General features: G+C 45.3%; 1 protein-coding gene across 1 annotated transcript in view; it reads right to left on the bottom strand.

Annotated features, from left to right (window-relative positions):
* The window catches only part of COQ3 (coenzyme Q 3), a 166,977-nt gene extending 153,353 nt beyond the window's left edge, over positions 1–13,624 (bottom strand). The window contains exon 1 of the mRNA XM_087666449.1: positions 13,286–13,624. Within this exon, the coding sequence (XP_087522575.1) occupies positions 13,286–13,533 (248 nt within the window). The 5' untranslated portion in view covers positions 13,534–13,624. The remainder of the gene's footprint in view (positions 1–13,285) is intronic.
* Between the last annotated feature and the right edge of the window lie 3,075 nt (positions 13,625–16,699).

Below are 16,699 nucleotides of genomic sequence, written 5' to 3'. Positions count from 1 at the left end.
TGAAAAGCATGATCCATTAGGTCACTAAATTGGCACATCGAACATGACCTTTTCAATGCCTACCATACTACTACCCATAATCTAGTTGTCCCGTATTGGACCTGCCCCAGCACCGATATCCCAGACTCGCCCTGAAGTCATCCAAACAGCTAGCAACACAAGGGGGCACTGAGTGCTGGTATGCCCAAACAGAGACCTGGCTACGGATCCATGGCCTACACATGGATCACCTCCCCCCACTACAATACAGCCTAGACTGCTCACACCTGGAGCTCAGCCGAGAGGAGGTGAATCGCATCATCAGAATGGATATCATCCAAACAGACACAACCAGGACATGGGTGACCCCCACGTCGGAACTAGGAACCAAGAAGGCTTTCTACCGAGAGCACTTCCTGCACATCTCCCCGGATGGCTTCATCACCCGCCCAAGCTACATGGACACACACCTGTCTCACGGGGTCAAAAGTGCCATCGGACAGATCCGCACGTCCTCACACCAACTACGGGTCGAAACAGGCAGATACGGGACCAACCCCCTCCCCTCAAAAGACCGAATCTGTCAGCTTTGCCATCTCGAGCCAGAGACAGAGGAACACTATATCTGTAGATGCCCAATGTACTACGAAATCCGGGGATGCTTCCACTGCCTATTCAGCGAAGGATTCGGACCACTCTCCAAGGTGATGGAATTCAAAGACCAGAGATGCCTGGGGCTCTTTCTACTGGAAATACGACGTCACAGAGACCACCTCCTACGAACCACGGAGCAAAGACAAGGAGCCACCAACCAACGTACACTCAACGAATTCTACCAAATACCAGCTACCCTCCCCACCACCGAGCCCCCACCAGCCCAACCGACCTCCCAACCCCGGGAGACCACCTTAGAAATAGCCACAACGAGAGGCAAAGCCCGGCGCCCACGCCTCGCCGGCCCCCGTCCCTGCAGAAGACACATGTCGAAGATACAAGGGATACTACGCCGCCATCGGAGGGCCCTGCCCCGCCGCTTTAGTCTCTCCATGTTAGACCGACCCATGCGGGACATCCTAGGATGAACACTCCAGGAGCAGTTCCACACCGCATTGGGAGTACCTCTAGATTGTATCTAGTCTAGATATCATTTTGTACCTACTCAATTTAGTTCAACATAGCATAAATGTTAGCTTCACTGGGACTTTTGAAATCTCCTAGACATTTTGTATGCAACATTTTTGGTCTCATAAGCTAACTTGGCCTATTGTAGACGTTAATATAGCTTTCTTCTTCTTCTTCTTCTTCTTCTCTCTCTCTCTCTCTCTCTCTCTCTCTCTCTCTCTCTCTCTCTCTCTCTCTCTCTCTCTCTCTCTCTCTCTCTCTCTCTCTCTCTCTCTCTCTCTCTCTCTCTCTCTCTATCTATCTATCTATCTATCTATCTATCTATCTATATATATATATATATATATATATATATATATATATATATATATATATATATATATATATATATATAGATATATATATATATGCCGTTCCCTCCATTTCCGTTCTCTAACTTTAGGTGTTCCCCCCATTTCGGGGGGTCCCGTTCCCGTTCCCTGTTCCTGGTAACTATGCCTATACCATATGACTCACTTTCTCTCCGAACTGCCAAGGGCTCCTTGTTCCATAGCTTCCAAGCCTTAGCCACATCTCGGAAGCCTACGCACAATGAGCGTCTTTGGCATTTTTGCTTAGGGCATCTTGGTTATGACTCACTTTATGAGTTGTCACGCCGTGAGCTGGTTGAGGGCCTTCCACACCTGAAGCTAGCTCGAGATGTCTGTAAAGCCTGTCAGCTCGGGAAGCAGCACCGTACCCCATTTCCTCAACAATCTACACATAGAGCTGAGGAGCCTCTTAGATTGATTCACGTTGATCTTTGCGGGCCGACATCCACTGCCACTTTGAACGGCGCGCTGTACTTCTTTTTTATAGTGGATGATCATTCTCGATACATGTGGGTGTACTTCCTCAAGCATAAGTCAGATGCTTTCACATATTTTTCTGCTTGGGTGCTGCTGGTTCATAACCAGACTGGTCGTTGTGTCGGGTGCATGAGGAGTGATAGCGGTGGTGAGTTTATCTCCCATGAGTTTTCCAAGTTTCTACACAAGCATGGCATTTCTCGCCAACTCACCTCTACCAACTCCTCCTCTCAAAATGGAGTCGTAGAGCGTAGAAACCGCACAGTCATGGAAATGGCACGCTCTATGCTGTTCGCAGCAGAGCTTCCTGAGCGCCTTTGGGTCAAGGCTACTAACACTTCGGTGTATATCCTCAACCAGTGCCCAACTACGGCTCTTCCTCAGAAGACCCCGTATGAGGCATTTTTTGGCTCTCCGCCTATTATTTCCCATTTCAGAGTCTTCGGGTGTCGTGTGTACACACACACGCCTGACGACAAGATAGGTAAGCTTACCACTTTGGATCAAACACGGCCAGTGGCCACGCCTCTTGATCATATTGTCCACTTATCGAAGGATGCCCTAGGACAGCCCTTCGATGCACACACCTATCGTTCTGTTGTAGGAAAACTTCTTTGGTTAATTCACACTAGGCCAGATTTAGCTTACTCAGTTAGCATACTTAGTCAGTATTTCATAGCACCTAGGATGTCACATTTGATTGCATGTCTTCGTGTCTTGCGTTATTTGCGGTGTACTTTTTCTTATGGCTTGACATATGGTTTTGGTTTATGTTTGCAGGGGTACATTGATTCTAATTGGGCAAGAGATCCTGACACCCGGCGTTCCCATGGCAACTACCTCTTTACCTTGGGCACGGCTCCCATTTCTTGGTCCAGTCGTAAACAAGAGACAATGGCAGCTTCCTCGGCCGAGGCTGAGTACCGGGCTCTCTTCGATGGCACCACCGAGGCCATCTATCTGAGAAGTTTACTTGCGGCGCTTCATTTTCCACGTGACTCTCCCACAATTGTCTACTGCGACAACCAGAGTGCCATTGCCCTTGCGGGCAATCTGATCACACCACGAACACGGCATGTGGGAGTCCACTTTCACTTTTCCAGAGAGCAAGTTAAGCTAGGCACTATTCGCCTAGGGTTTATGTCTTCATCAGATAATTTTGCAGATATCTTGACCAAAGCGGTCAACCGGCCGGTTCTTCGGTACCTCAGCTTGGGTACACCCTCCCCTACTTCAGCTTGACAGGGAGAGAGTGCTTCCCTCTTGCTTTCCCTTCCAGTTTGAGGGGGCGGCTTCTACTCTTGATCGTGACAGTGATGATGCTTACAGTTTTTAGACATTACATTCACTTATTCTTTTATATTGTATTATGGGCATTTGTAACTTCATCCGCACCGTCAGGATGACCTGATTGTAAAAGGGCACTTAGACAAGTGAATAATTCCCCTACAAGGGCACTGTCCCAGTGGCACTGTTGCATAGCATATTGCATGAGCATGACATCTTGCATCTCCCTTTGCATTACCCCATGCATTGGCATTCTGTTCATGTAAACATGCATCTATGCATATTTATCCCTTTTCGGTCTTTTGGAGTGGTCGACTCTAGGATCCACCATATTCGTAGCATAACAAATGGCAGTTTTCCTAAAGGCAGTTTCCCTACCCTTGCTTGCTTGCTTGTTTTGCTTGTCTTGCTAAGCCCACCATCCTCTTTTGTTTGGCCTTTCTACATATATTCACCACATGATTGGCACATACACACACTTTTTCTCATCCTTAGGCACTTGTCCTAGTCAGTGTGAGGGTTTGTTCTGCTAGTTTTGTGCTTGACTTGGATTTAAAACTCTCTTTATCTTTTCTTATCTATCACTTAATCGGCCACTGCCCCTATATTACTTATGTATTTTTAAAACATTTCCAAAAAAAAAATCCATTGATTCCATCCACCTTTATAGGACTTGGTAGGCCCTTGAGCAGCCGCCGAGCACCCTTGGTGGTCCGATGCCCTCGCCTCTCTGGGGTGATCACTTGGGCTCCCTTGGTAAGATAACCATCGCCTCTATAGTCTTGGTAGGCCACTGGGCAGCCAACATGCACCCTTTGTCTGATAACCTGGCTGCTTTGGGGTGGGACGCCTTGGGGTAAATCCAAATTTAGGCTGGCCTACTTTTCTCGTCCTATTTTGGACCTGAGAGGGGGTGTTGTGCTAAGAATTGCTCTTAGCCACTTAAACAACCCCAAAACATACTTATTTTAGCCAAAACCCTAAAACGGGGAGCGGATCGAGAGAGTTAAGTGGGAGAGAATCTAGAACCCTAATTTTCTATAAATTAACAGCCAACGCTCCACTCTTCTCCCGAATCTCGTTTTTGCAGGTTTCAAGTGTTATTAGCTTGCTGCCCACACCTCGTTCGCGGAGGACATCTCAGCCCTTGCTGTCCATCACTGTTCCCTACAGTCTGGCGCTTGTTTCCAACCCTCCACACGCTGATTACTACTGGGCATGGATTAAGGGCTGAATTAATTTTCACGGCATGGATTAAGGGCTGAATTAATTTTCTGGGCATGGACTAAGGGCTGAAAATTAATTAAATGGCTGGAAATTGCTGGAAATGGATTAAGAAAGCTACCACTTGGCAAAACTTTCCCATGCAAGTGGGGGAAAGGCTAAATAGGGCTGAAGGTAGAGGGAAATCTCGTTTTTTCATTTTGGAGCTGTTGGAAAGAGGTGTGGGACTATTGCTGCCAGCTTTTGGGGCCAATTCCCAGCCATTGGAGACCATTTCGGTGATGGAGATTACATATTCTTGACCTCAGGAAGCTGACAATTGCTACTGATGCACTTCCTCCTGAAGATCACAGTCCCTGATGCTCCTATTGTTGTTGGTGCATCCGTTTGGGGCTGGTACAGCAGGGCAGCAGCTGATTTTGATCAGTTCTTCGCGACAAATCTCAAAATTTTCTCTCTCTACAGCATTCTCTCGTCTCCTTCAGCCTATTCTCAGCAATTCTCAGCCATTCGGAGGAGATCTCAGCCATTTTTGGTGGCTTGATCTGTAATTTCTGCAGTAAACCCTAATTCACAGCAGAAATTAGGGTTTAGCAGCCACCTTGGGATCCGTGCCAGAGATTGAAGGCTCCAAAGACTGAAATCAGCAGATAATTGAAGGTTATCAAGGGATTTCAAAAACCAGCCCATCCTGAATTGATTTGGGGCAGCATTTGGCCAGCCAAAGGTCAATTTGAAAAAGAAGTCCTGGGTGAATCAAGGGGCAAATGACTCAAAAGGCTTGCTGGACATTTATGACAGCAAGAGCAATTGGTTAGCAGGAGGAGATTGAAGAATCTCAAGTTGTACTCCTTCCAATTGAATGAAAGCTAAAGAAATACCGCAAGGGGCGCCAATTTTGGGGCCAACACGGTGTCTACTGTCCAAGAATGTTATGGTAAAGTGTGTTTCATTTTATGTGGATTTATTTATTGCTGTAATTAACTCTTAAATCAGGTTATCACCACCCATTCCAAGAAGGAAGGCTGGTTTCAAAAGAGCTATCCCTACACAAGACAAGTAGGTGAATTCGTGCATTTGAAGTGTTGCTTGAGCTCTCGGGACTAATATTTGTACAAATCTCCAGTGACTATTTGTCAGAGTGCAGCGGTGCGGAAGCGTAGGACTGAGAGAGAGAGAACGCAGAGAGAAAAGGGAGAGAAAGAGACAGTGTACAATGAAGATCTGCTGTATAAAGAATGCTGAATACAAAGATATACACGGGCGCAGTGCGCTGGACTGCGTGTCTCCACCTCGACGATGCGACCTGCTGTCCACCTCAAAGTCTGCTGCAGTCTGCATTGTCTGCTGTCTGAAATCTGTGAACAGAGACAGAAATCTGCACGGCACCGGTCTGTAATCTGCGACAGAGAAGAGTGTGTAGACTACTGGAAACGTCGGCAATAAATAGGCGAAAAACCACCTAGAACGGGGCGCCAAAATAGGGCGCAGCCTGGAATAAATCCGCTGCAGGCAGTCGGACTGCCACGTGGCAGTCCGACTGCTGCTGGTCCGACTGCAGCAGTCCGACTGGACTGCACCAGGCTGAAACCTGCCTGGCTGTGATCTCTCTAACACCCCCTCTCAGAGCCTGGGCAGGGCAGAAGCCTGAGGGATCTGGAATGTTGCCGAAGTAGAGCCTGAGGAAGCGCCTTCGTAAACAAATCCGCAAGATTGTCCTCCGTCTTGCAATACTCCACAGTGATGGTCTCATCCAGAAGCTTTTCTCGGATGAAGTGGTACTGGATCTCAATGTGCTTCGTCCGGGCATGAAAAACAGGATTTCTTGCCAAGGCAATGCAACTCTCATTGTCACATCGCAGCAATGTAGGACGAGTCTGGGGGCACCCAAGCTCCTCCAACAATCTCCGAAGCCACACAACCTCGCATGTGGTGGAAGATGCGGCCCGATACTCCGCCTCAGTAGACGAAAGGGCTACCGTGGGCTGCTTCTTGCTACTCCATGAAATAACACCTGCACCCAAAGTAAAGCAGTAACCTGTTGTAGACCGCCTGTGGTCCACGTCACCGGCCCAATCCGAGTCGCTCCAACCTGCAAGTACAAGATCTGACCCATCTGTCCCTGCGGGGTAATGAATCCCCAAATCAGACGTCCCCCTCAGATACCGAAGTATCCTCTGAGCAGCTTGCCAATGCACCGTCTTAGGTTCACTCATGAACCCTGCCAAGAGCCCAACAGCAAAACATAGATCAACCCTCGTGTTGAGAAGCCAAATCAAAGACCCTATCAACTGTCGATAGCGGGAAGCATCCGCCAAAGGAGAAGCTGAGTGGGAAGTGGCCTTCCAGTTCGGATCCATAGGAGTAGAGAGGGCCCGACAATCTTCCATCTCAAAAGACACCAAGAGCTCCTGTACATATCTCTGTTGGGAGAGAAAGATCCCCCTCTGAGACTGATAAATCTCATGGCCTAAAAAGAAATGGAGTAGCCCCAAATCCGTCATCTCGAACGTCTGATGTAAAGCTGACTTTGTCTCCTGGACCTGCTGTGCATCATCACCTGTGACAATCAAATCATCAACATGTAATACAAACAGCACACAACCATCCTCGGAAGTGTGAACATACAGCTGCGGATCGGCCTTGGACCGCCGATATCCCAACTGAGTCTGGAGGAACGAATCAACCTTCTCGTTCCAAGCTCGCGGGGCCTGCTTGAGACCATACAGGGCCTTCTTCAACCTGTAGACTTTCCCATTTGAAGAACCAAAACCAGGAGGCTGCTCAACGTAGATCTCCTCCTTCAAATCACCATTCAGGAAGGCCGACTTCACATCCAGCTGATAAACAGGCCATCTCCTATGGCCAGCCAAAGCAAGAACAGCTCTAATGGTTGCCATACGAGCTGTAGGGGCAAAGGTGTCATGACAGTCAATCCCTGGGCGCTGGGCAAAACCCTTAGCAACAAGGCGAGCCTTGTGCTTATCCAAAGTACCATCACTGAGATATTTGGTCTTGAAGACCCACTTGACTCCAATCACCTTCTTCTTCGGGGGACGTGGCACAAGTGACCAAGTGCCATTCCTCTCAATAGCCTCCAACTCAGCTTCCATAGCTTTCTTCCATGGGGCGGACTGTAAAGCCTCCTTCACGGAGGTGGGCTCTCGATCCTGCATAACTCGGGACATCAAACAATAATTGGAGCAGACAAGCTCCGAAGAATGCGCCTGGTGCCTCCGTGACCGCCGCGGACCATCCTGCGGTCCCCACTCCTCAGGAACCCCCTCGATCCCTGAATCACGGAGTGTGTCACGGGCCCAGCGAGGAGGAGGCCGAACCTCCCCTCGTCGTTCTCCATCAGTAGAAGACTCTGGAATGTCCACCGGTGGTAACTCCTCAGAAGGATCCGGTGGAACAGTAGACTCTGTGTCAGAAACAGAATCATAATCAAACGGCACAGGCTCCAGTGGAACTGTAGGAGCCAAACTCTCCCCTGGATCTCCAAGAACGGGATGCTCCTCACCCGTTGAAGAAGCCGGAACCTCCACAAACCGCACATCACGGCTAGTATATACATCCCGCTTGACGGGATCATACAGTCGGTAGCCTTGGGACTGGGAGCTGTAGCCAACAAATACCTGTTTTCGGGAAGCCGCTTCGAATTTGTCACGGTGAGCCTTGGGAATGTGAACATAGGCATCACACCCAAAGACCCGAAAGTAAGAAACATCTGGCTTCGTCCCAAAATAAGCCTCAAATGGAGTCATCCCTTCCACGGCCGAAGTAGGGGATCGATTAAGGATGTGGACTCCAGTAGCCACAGCCTCGGCCCACAGAACCTGAGGGGTCTGTTGGTGCTCCATCATGGTGCGCGCCATCTCGATCACACTGCGGTTCTTCCGTTCTAGAATACCATTTTCTTGAGGAGTATTGGTATTGGCAAACTCCTGGTGAATTCCTCTATCTGCACAAAACCGAGCAAATTCATTAGACACAAATTCACCTCCCTTGTCGGATCGCAAGGTCTTCAACTTCCGGCCTGATCGGTTCTCCTCAAAGAAAAGCCAATCCTTGAAGTGCGAGAAAGCTTCGGACTTTAGTGCCAAAAAGTAGGCCCATGTCATCCTGCTGTAGTCAACCACGATCAGCATGAAGTACGAGCTCCCACGCAGGGACTCATTCCTCATAGGGCCACATAGATCCGTAGATACTAGCTCCATCGGTGAAGTAGACCGCCGCGAAGCTGTGTGGGGAATAGCATCCCGATGCTGCTTCCCCCGTATGCAGGAGACACATGGCTGCTGGCTCACCACTATATCCGGCAACCCTCGAACAAGCTGTCCACGTGACGCCTTCCGAAGATAGTCATAGTTCAGGTGACCAAACCGAGCATGCCATAATTCAGACTGTGACTGTGAGGTAAGAAGAAGAGAAGAGAGGGCAGTGGAAGACTTCAGTTTGTAAATGCCGTTCTCCTCATATCCAGATGATAGAACCTTCCTCGATTCACGATCAAGGACTCGCACAGTAGAACTGTCAAATTCCACCAAAAGACCAAGGGAGCAAATCTTATGAACTGAAAGGAGATGGTACCCCAATCCTGGTACATGCAAAACCTCTGAGGTATGGGTGCCACCTCGTCCATCCGGAATAAGCTGCATCTTACCCCGACCTGCAATAGAAACTGAAGAGCTGTCTCCAATGAGAACCTGCCCACGCAAAGGTCGCAGCTGGGCAACACCATCTGATGAAGGAGTCATGTGCCGTGAGACACCACTATCAATAATCCACTCTCGAGATTGGGGAGCCGCCATCGCAGCATCAGAAGCATTCGGTGAAGCGTCCTCAATGACAACTAAATGTAGAAATGCAGCTGATGAGGGTGCAGCCACCGCTCCAGAATCCTTGGTTTCCTTCTTCTTGGTGTCCTTCGAGTCTTTGTCAGGGCAATCCTTCTTCCAATGGCCAGTCTTTCCACAAATATGGCATGTGGAGTCTTTGTCCTTGTCCTTCTTGGACTTGTTATCCCCCTTCTTCTTCTTTTGGTCCTTCCCCTTCTTCTGAGAGGCTTGACCTGTCAACGCCTCCGTCTTGGAAGCATTCTGTCCCTTTAACTGTTCCTCTTGGTCCAGGACCATAGGAACGAACTCTTCCCACCGAAGAGTAGACTCTCGCCCCGAAGCAATAAGGGCAGAGTAAAATGTACCGAATCGTGGCGGCAACTGGGACAAGAGTGTAATCGCCATGTCTTTGGAGGAAATTGGCTTCCCCGCATTCTGAACCTACATCTGTAGCTGCCTTAGCTTGTTAATGTGTTCCCTTAGCGAAGAAGACTTATTGACGGACAAGGTCCGCATCTGTACCTCCAAAGAAACCCTCTTCATCAGGGTCATCCGATTGTACATTTGATCAAGCTCCAGCCATATCTCACGAGCCACCGTCAAGTGCTCGATGTGAGCGATCACGGCTGTAGTGCATGATAGAAAGAGAAAGGATCGAATCCTGGCATTCAGTTTGTCCCAGTGAGACTGGGCCCTGGACAACTCCGCACGAGCATCGGAAGAGAGTTTGGACTCATCTCTTACCGAAGGCCGGTCAATATCTTCCTGTACCAACTCCGCCAAATCATAGGACTCAAGAATAGCCAACATCATAACGCGCCAAATGCGGTAGTTGTCGCCGTCGAGCTTCTGATCTGTAGCAAGAGCCGGTAAGACAGGCACCTTCCGGTCCATAATCGCCTGGAACTCCAAGTCCATCTCTGTAGACATCTTCACCTGCAATGCCTTCTCAAACGCAAAAGCAGCCCCCTTTGACTGGGTAAACTCAGCCTGCTAAGGCTCTTCCGCGTCCCGAAGCTTCTTCACCCGCCGGAGGCGATGAAAAAGCAAAACCTGCACTTTTAGGTTGAAAACTCAAACTTCCTCCGCGTCAAACAGCAGCAAATCCACCACCTGTACTCCTTTCCTGTGTGCCCACACTCGTTTCAGCCTTGTTCCAAGGCGCAGCCCTCCTGTCTGCCCTTAAACACAAAAAACGCAAATTTGTGTCGCGATGGAAACTCCTTTTCAGGTTGATTCTGCGCTCAGTCAGCCCTCAAACACTGCTCTCATACCATGTCAGAGTGCAGCGGTGCGGAAGCGTAGGACTGAGAGAGAGAGAACACAGAGAGAAAAGGGAGAGAGAGACAGTGTACAATGAAGATCTGTTGTATAAAGAATGCTGAATACAAAGATATACACGGGCGCAGTGCGCTGGACTGCGTGTCTCCACCTCGACGATGTGACCTGCTGTCCACCTCGAAGTCTGCTGCAGTCTGCACTGTCTGCTGTCTGAAATCTGTGAACAGAGACAGAAATCTGCACGGCACCGATCTGTAATCTGCGACAGAGAAGAGTGTGTAGATTGCTGGAAACGTCGGCAATAAATAGGCGAAAAACCACCTAGAACAGGGCGCCAAAATAGGGCGCAGCCTGGAATAAATCCGCTGCAGGCAGTCGGACTGCCACGTGGCAGTCCGACTGCTGCTGGTCCGACTGCAGCAGTCCGACTGGACTGCACCAGGCTGAAACCTGCCTGGCTGTGATCTCTCTAACACTATTATGATTTGGATTCAAGGATCTCTTCCACATTTCTTGGGCTCTCTCATCTTCTTTTGTTGCTTTATGCATTAGGGCTTTGAGTCTATCAAGTCAAGCTCATAGGCTACCTATCCTTAGACTAATTTACCTTTAGAAACTTTCTTTATCTTCCATTGTACAAATTAGCTTACTTTTTTCACAATATTTTATTACTTCAACTTAACCTTGTTTCTTTTCTTACCTTAGCAACAAAGCAAATCAATATGAAGTAACAGTATACAATTTTGATCACTTCTAGTACGTACATGTCATTATTTGTATTTTAGTTAAGGACTAGGACTGTAGGTATTCACCAACCCTCACTAGGGTAGAGACATGATTTATTGGTCATTCCATGGTGGCCCCATGATCTATCTTGGTTGAGCCCTTATTCCTTCAACCAACGTGGAGGCTTCCCCTCCCGAGGCCAAGCTTCAAGCATCTCTTCACACACTACCATGGCAACTCCTCCTCCGACACAAGTCTTCATGCTCAGGTGTTTTCTGTAGTCACTTCTTCATCAAGTTCTAGGCACCACATACCCGGCATCAACTCCTCCTTCACAATCGACATCAGTGGTCTATTTCTTTCACAACATAGTACATACACGTGTTATCTTCTTGTCTTTGACAATGGCATCCCTTCCCTATTGCATTTCATTATTATCATGGCATCTCCCTCTTGCATACATCATTGCATTTTATTTTATCATTATCATTTTTGAAAAGGACACTTGCGCAAGTGAATAAATTTCCCCATGAGATCATTGTCCAAGTGGCACCTTATTGCATGAACATATTCATTACTCCTTTGCAATAGCATTGTATATATAAGTTGGGTCCTTGATACAAATGAAAACTTATGAGAGTAAGCATCCTTCCAAAGTGAAATTTCCAAAATGAAAACCCATGCATTGTGTGGCATTACTCCCTTTTACCCCATCGGGCAAAGCATACATGAGCACGTCACTCACATGATCATGAGTGTATTATTGGATCTTACTTTTGCAAGAACTATAGAACCAATTTAAAACAAACAATTCAACCCAAACACACATGCATACACATACACATGGGAGACTCAAAGACACTGATGTCAATGTTGATAATACCCAACTAAAATGCAAATTTACCTCATCATCCTCATCCAAAACACAAATCTTCTTTCCAATCCAGTAGCAATTTTTGTTGAGTGTCAATCGATCCATAAGACTCCTGTAACACTCCATCCTGCCATCCTATTGTCCATGGCATCTTATCTTTAGCACCACACATCCTCGATTGCATCTTTTAGTATCCCTAACCCGCTACTTCATGCAACTTGGACTTGAGTCCCTTATCCTTGTGTGCCCTATTGCCTTTTGTGTCAAGCCTTCACCTCTACTCCACCTCCTTCAATAGTCTACCACATTGTAACTCAATTATTCATTTCGCATCTAGACAATCATTCCTTCCTCGTTGTTTTTTCCAACTTTCAAGGCATTCATTTGTTATTCAAAAAATTCACATTTAGCATACTTGATTAGCCCACTTGTTGTTCATTCTCATACATTTTCCCTTCGTCGTTGTACATTTCATTTGTCGAAGCCTTTAGTTGTTATTCAAAAAGTTTGCACTTGAGGCACTTGATTAGCCTACTTGTTCTCACAATGTGCTCTTCATTTTCATACATTTTAGGTCGACCGTTTTCTCTTTTACTTGATCTCTGCAACACAAAGCCCAATTGGGCAACTTTCCTATGCAAACTACACAAGAGATGGCCTTCGTATGCAAATTATGCAACCAATGGTGCAATGCAGCACAGGATTGGCAACCTCAAGTTGCAAACAACCATGCAGGAAGTATGGAGATCAATTCAAACACCTCCAATACATGAAAGTAATGGCTTACTCTTGAATAATGAGTTTCGTACTCCTTACAGAAAGCACAAAAGCCTTTCTTTTATAAGCTGGAAGAAAAGGTCCTTCTAAAAGCTCGAACGTAATGCAACACACGTCAGATGAAATTCTAAGCCACGTCGTTTGCCAAAAAAGGGAGAATACTGATTCAATGATCACAGAAAACTCTTCTCCTTATATCAGTTCCTGTCTAAAAGTTGCCACTCACGTGATACTAAATCTAAGCGTCTCGTAAGAGCTTACGGTGTTTGGAATGTAAAAGCAGTATGGATTGATATGCCAGACAAATGGAGAGCCATGAGCCTTACCAACTTTCAGCCATGGCGGAAAATTTGGCTATTTCGGAGGGATTCACAGTTTGGTTCGTGAATTGTGTGGCTGAATTCACGGCTTCTTTCGCGTCCGTGGAAGGGGACGCTGGTTGCTGGTGAGCTCTGGGGATTGCGACATGCGAGAAGGCCCGAGGTGATTGTCGGGCGGTGGAAAGGAGCGGGAGGAGCCGAACCTCCCGAGTCCTCCTCAGAAGAAGAAGAAGAAGATTTGATTTGCTCGGCATTCCTTAAACGCCTGGTAGGCTTCGTTCTCGCACCTTGCCCTGCTTTGCTTTTGTCGAGTGCCCGTCGCAGCTTTCAAATTTGACGAGACGGCGTTTACATAACTTTTAAGGCCACGCACCCGCAATAAAGCTTTTACAACCATTCCAATTTCCCACATACATCTATCTCGGGTAAGGGGAGGCCCACAAAAATGACGGTTAATTCTATATATTATTTATAAATAGATCTATTTTATTATATATCTATTCTATATATTATTTAGAGCTTTGCCTTGGGGATCCCTAACCAACTAGAAGACTACCAAGCCTATGTGGCACAGGGAGGAGAATCTATTCTTCTATTCTATATATTATTATTTGGAGCTTTGCCTTGGGGATCCCGAACCAACTAGAAGGCTCCCAAGCCTCCAAATCTTATGTAATACAAAAAGAAGTTTAGTATTCAAGAAATTTAGTTGTAACACAAAAATAAGTTTAGTATTCGAGAAATAAAGAGAGCTTTTTCTTTAAGGGTGAGTGGGGATTACAACTCTCTCTCTCTCTCTCTCCTAGAAGAATGTGTGCGCGAGCGCACTGTGTGTGTGTGTGAATATCTTTTCTAATTAGACATGTGAAATGATACAATATTTTAATGATTGAATATGTGCTTACAATGTGTACATACTCTAAAAATATCCAAGAATGCACATACACTATTAAAAAATAGTTGAATTTCTTTTTAAATTGAACATATGGGATAACTGAATAATTATAATGGTTGAACATATTCATATAATGTACAAGTACTCTAAAACCACATACAAATGTGCATAGACTATAAAAATGCATGAACAATATATACACACATAGATGTACACATGTGCAAACACATGCATACACATACATGTATGCATACTCACACATATGTGCAAATACTAATGTATGTACAGTATAAAAACACATGAATAATATATGCACGCATATACATGTATGCATACACACATATACATGCAAACATATATATATGTGTATGCATATATATACACATGCATAAAACAGAAAGAGAGAGAGAAAAAAGAGTAGAGGAGAGAGAATAGATACACACTTACAAACATAAACATAACAACATATACAAAGATACACATCCATACACAAATATATGCATATAATGAATATACATATGTGCATACACATATATATACATATGTACACAACATGCACACATATGATGAAAGATGAGAGATAAGAGAAATAAAGAAAATACATAAAATAAAATTAATGAGTGTGAGAGAGGACATACATTTATGAGTCCAAATAAATAGATAGGCACGTATAAAACGCACACATACATATGTACGCACATATATGCATACACATACATACATTGTAAGAAACTAGGAAGAGTTATATTTTTAGTATGTTTGAAAAATAATACCATGTCATACTAACATATGTATTAAGATGTCAAAGACTTGTAAAAATTTCATTGTTCAATGATACACAAAACAAACTTTTCATCTCTCCACCTTCTCCAAGCTTTCATGGCTTCTCTTGCCTCTTCTTTCTTATTCTAGTCTTTCTCTCTCATCTACACTCTTCTCTATCCTCTCTAGTCTCCTTCATGACAAGTGGTATCAAAGCTTTGGTCTTTGGTCCCATTTAATCCAACCTAACCAAGATTTTTTCATTTAGATAGTCAATCCAAGGTTCATAGGTACATAAGGTATAACTCTTAAAGTAGACTAGTGTAGAGACCAAAGGTCCTTTAACTGACGATGATAGCTTAGTTGGAGCTTATTTCAAGATATAGAGGCAATATTAGAGACAAGGCAAACAAATTACAAGTCGTCATCAAGACACTGACCATTTTGGTATGCCCCACTTCTCAAAGGGTTGGTGGGCAATCAGTGGTATGAGTTCCATTTTATCTTTTATAATAGAAAGCTTTGTTTCTTGGCACTCATCATAGTGCTTGACAAATCGAGTGGCATCCTTAAATAGTGTGGGTCACCATAAGTGTGATTGAAGTACTTTTCTAGCTATAGCGGATGTGTTGAAGTGTCCTCTAGCAATGCCACCATGTGTCTGTTGTAACAAAGCCTCAACATCATGTTCATAGATGCATCTCCTAACAAGACCATCCTGCCCCAAATGATACGATTGAATAGCGAACAATTGGTATGGTCGGGTTTTAATTAAGAGACATGTGAATTGTGCTTTTTTGATTGGTCATAATTATCTAACATAGGGGTCTTAAAAAATATGTAGTTATTAGAGCCTATTTTAATGCTTGATAGGAGGCTTGGCACTCCTTGATCCATGCCTGTGACTAGTAGCTTGTAAAGTGGTTGAGTAGTTACTACATAATTCAACACAATGCAATGGAAGTACTCAGTATGGCCAAGAAAGCACTATACCCCCTTTAGGTTGGTGGGTGGAGAGAGGCTCATAATAACCTTAATCTTGGCCATGTCAGTGGCAATTCCATTTTTGGATTCAACATGTCTGAAGATGATACCATGCTTTATCAAAGTTGGCATTTTAGAGTATTCAAGGACAAGTGATATACTAACATATCTCAAACATATTGAAGTTTCTCAAACTCTTTCTCCTAACTAGAATGGACGTACATGTTGTCTACAAACACTTCAAGCCACTTCCAAAGCATGTCCTTAAAGATAGTGCACATGAGCTTTTCAAAAGTTGAAGATGCTTTTCAAAAGTACCTCAAAATTATGTTTAAGAAGCTGTAAGCTTCCTTCCCTACCACTCACTCAATCATATGATCTATATAGGATAGGGGATAATGATCTCTCAAGGTTGGGGCATCTAGTTTCTTGTAATTGATGCATACTTGGATTTTTCCATTCTTCTTAAGTACCACAACAATTGGCGATACCCAGTCAGTATGCCTAATTTCATAGATGAAGCCTACTTTTTGTAGTTTCTCAATCTCTTCCCTAACATGATGGGCATAGCAAGGATTCATGGGGTAAGGTCACTCCACAGGTTTGGCATCAAGCTTGAGTGGGATCATGTGCATAAGGACTTGTGATGATGCACCTTTACGGTCAGAGTAGTTCGATACAAATATGTCTCAATATTCTTGTCACAATTCCACAAGCTCCAATTAATCCTCTTCATTGAGATCCTCAACAATATATATGGGCTTGGGGGATTCCCTTGG

Source organism: Lygodium microphyllum, chromosome 25 (assembly GCF_053477565.2).
Source record: "Lygodium microphyllum isolate KBCC chromosome 25, Lygodium_microphyllum_v1.1.10, whole genome shotgun sequence".
Lineage (NCBI taxonomy): Eukaryota > Viridiplantae > Streptophyta > Polypodiopsida > Schizaeales > Lygodiaceae > Lygodium > Lygodium microphyllum.
Note: the sequence above shows the minus strand (reverse complement) of the source record. Positions and strands in the feature narration are given on the sequence as shown.